At 59.3% G+C, this 1,343-nt stretch overlaps 1 protein-coding gene across 1 annotated transcript; it reads left to right on the top strand.

Moving 5' to 3' along the window:
* Positions 1 to 13: 13 nt before the first annotated feature.
* Positions 14 to 1,275, top strand: PPTG_20316 (hypothetical protein; the record flags this gene model as incomplete). The annotated part of the gene is made up of 3 exons (XM_008919053.1): positions 14 to 828; positions 863 to 1,189; positions 1,221 to 1,275. Coding segments are annotated over 3 exons (1,197 nt in total), but the record flags the coding sequence as incomplete, so codon positions are not given.
* Between the last annotated feature and the right edge of the window lie 68 nt (positions 1,276 to 1,343).

Here is a 1,343-nt window from a genome sequence, read left to right as displayed (position 1 = left end):
GGTGGCTCGAAAGCACCTGGACCACAAGGCCTCGGAGCATGACCGGGATTTCAAGCGCGCAGCTCGGGATCGCGAGCGCGAAGCTCGAGCTCTGCAGGCCCAAGTGGATAGTCTTTCGCAAGAAAATGACGACCTCCGCGACTGCATCCGGGGTCTCGAGAACAGGCTCACGGCGAGGTCCCTGAACGTGGCCCGGACGATGAACTTCTTGAACCGCCATGGCACTCGGGTCGACGGCAGCTGGCCTCGCCTGAAGGCGCTGTTGGAACACGCCAAGGACTCCAAGATGCCTCCGAGTGGCTGGAAGACACAGATCCTGGTCAACGCAATTGATGACTTTGGAGCACAATTTGGACCTTACACCTTCGAAGACGAGGGCAGTCCAGACGACGGCGACTCCAAGGAGAATGACAGGTCTGGAAACCGTGACGGCAGCAAGGACAAGCCTCTGGATCTCTCGCACGATTCGTCAGGTCCGCAGCAGACGCCCAAGAAACCCAAGGCGTCGGGCAAGTCTCGATCTTGGGGTACGGTTCAGCTTCGCCCCTCGGCGTACACGCCGAATGATCATGACGCTCTGGATGCCACCAAGCAGCCACTCCGGACCGTCACTCAGGTACGCGAGTCTTTGAAGGATCTCCCGGTGGTCTGGTCCAAGCAACGTTCGGACTTGCAGCAGGTCATGCTATGCGGACTTGATTTTCAGGACGCTCTGGATCTGGCCAGCGGGGACAACGAGGTGCACACCAGGATCACATCGCGGGCTTTGACTCAGATGTTGGTCCGGATGATGTACTGGGGCAAGCTCGACCAGACTCCGTGGACCAAGTATGTACCAACGTGGTACTTCAAAAACGCGGAGGCGCTCATCGAGTCGACGAACGAGATGGCCCAACTTAAAGAAGGTTCGTCTGGAAGATGAAGCTGAGATCCAGATGGCGCTCTACGAGGACGTCTCGAGCGAGGAAGATAGTGAGCGGGACGCGGAGTTTCAAGATGGCAGTCCAAGTGGCAAGTCCCAGAGCAGCTCCGGTCGTCGGACGCCTCCGCCTCGGGGCGCCAAGCGCAAGCGCGACTCGGAATCCGGAGCGTCGGGGAAGTCTTCGGGCGGCAGTGATTCTGGGGAGCCTGAACACAAGAGGTCCCGACCTTCTCAAGAACGCAAGCAGTCTGCTCTCGCCCGGAAGAAGTACGCGAAGCTGACTCCGGAGGAGCTCAAGGTCGTCGAAGTTCCGGGTCGTGGTGTCGTCTCTTGGCGTCACTATGGGCTGCTAATGAAGTTCCCGCCTGAAACGGCCAACGCGGTCGAGCAGACTACCGGATTCCCCGACTACACTCCGAAT

This window comes from Phytophthora parasitica (genome assembly GCF_000247585.1).
Source record: "Phytophthora parasitica INRA-310 unplaced genomic scaffold supercont2.459, whole genome shotgun sequence".
NCBI classification, from domain to species: domain Eukaryota; phylum Oomycota; class Peronosporomycetes; order Peronosporales; family Peronosporaceae; genus Phytophthora; species Phytophthora nicotianae.
The sequence above is the reverse complement of the archived record's forward strand: the minus strand, read 5'-3'. Positions and strand labels throughout refer to the sequence as shown.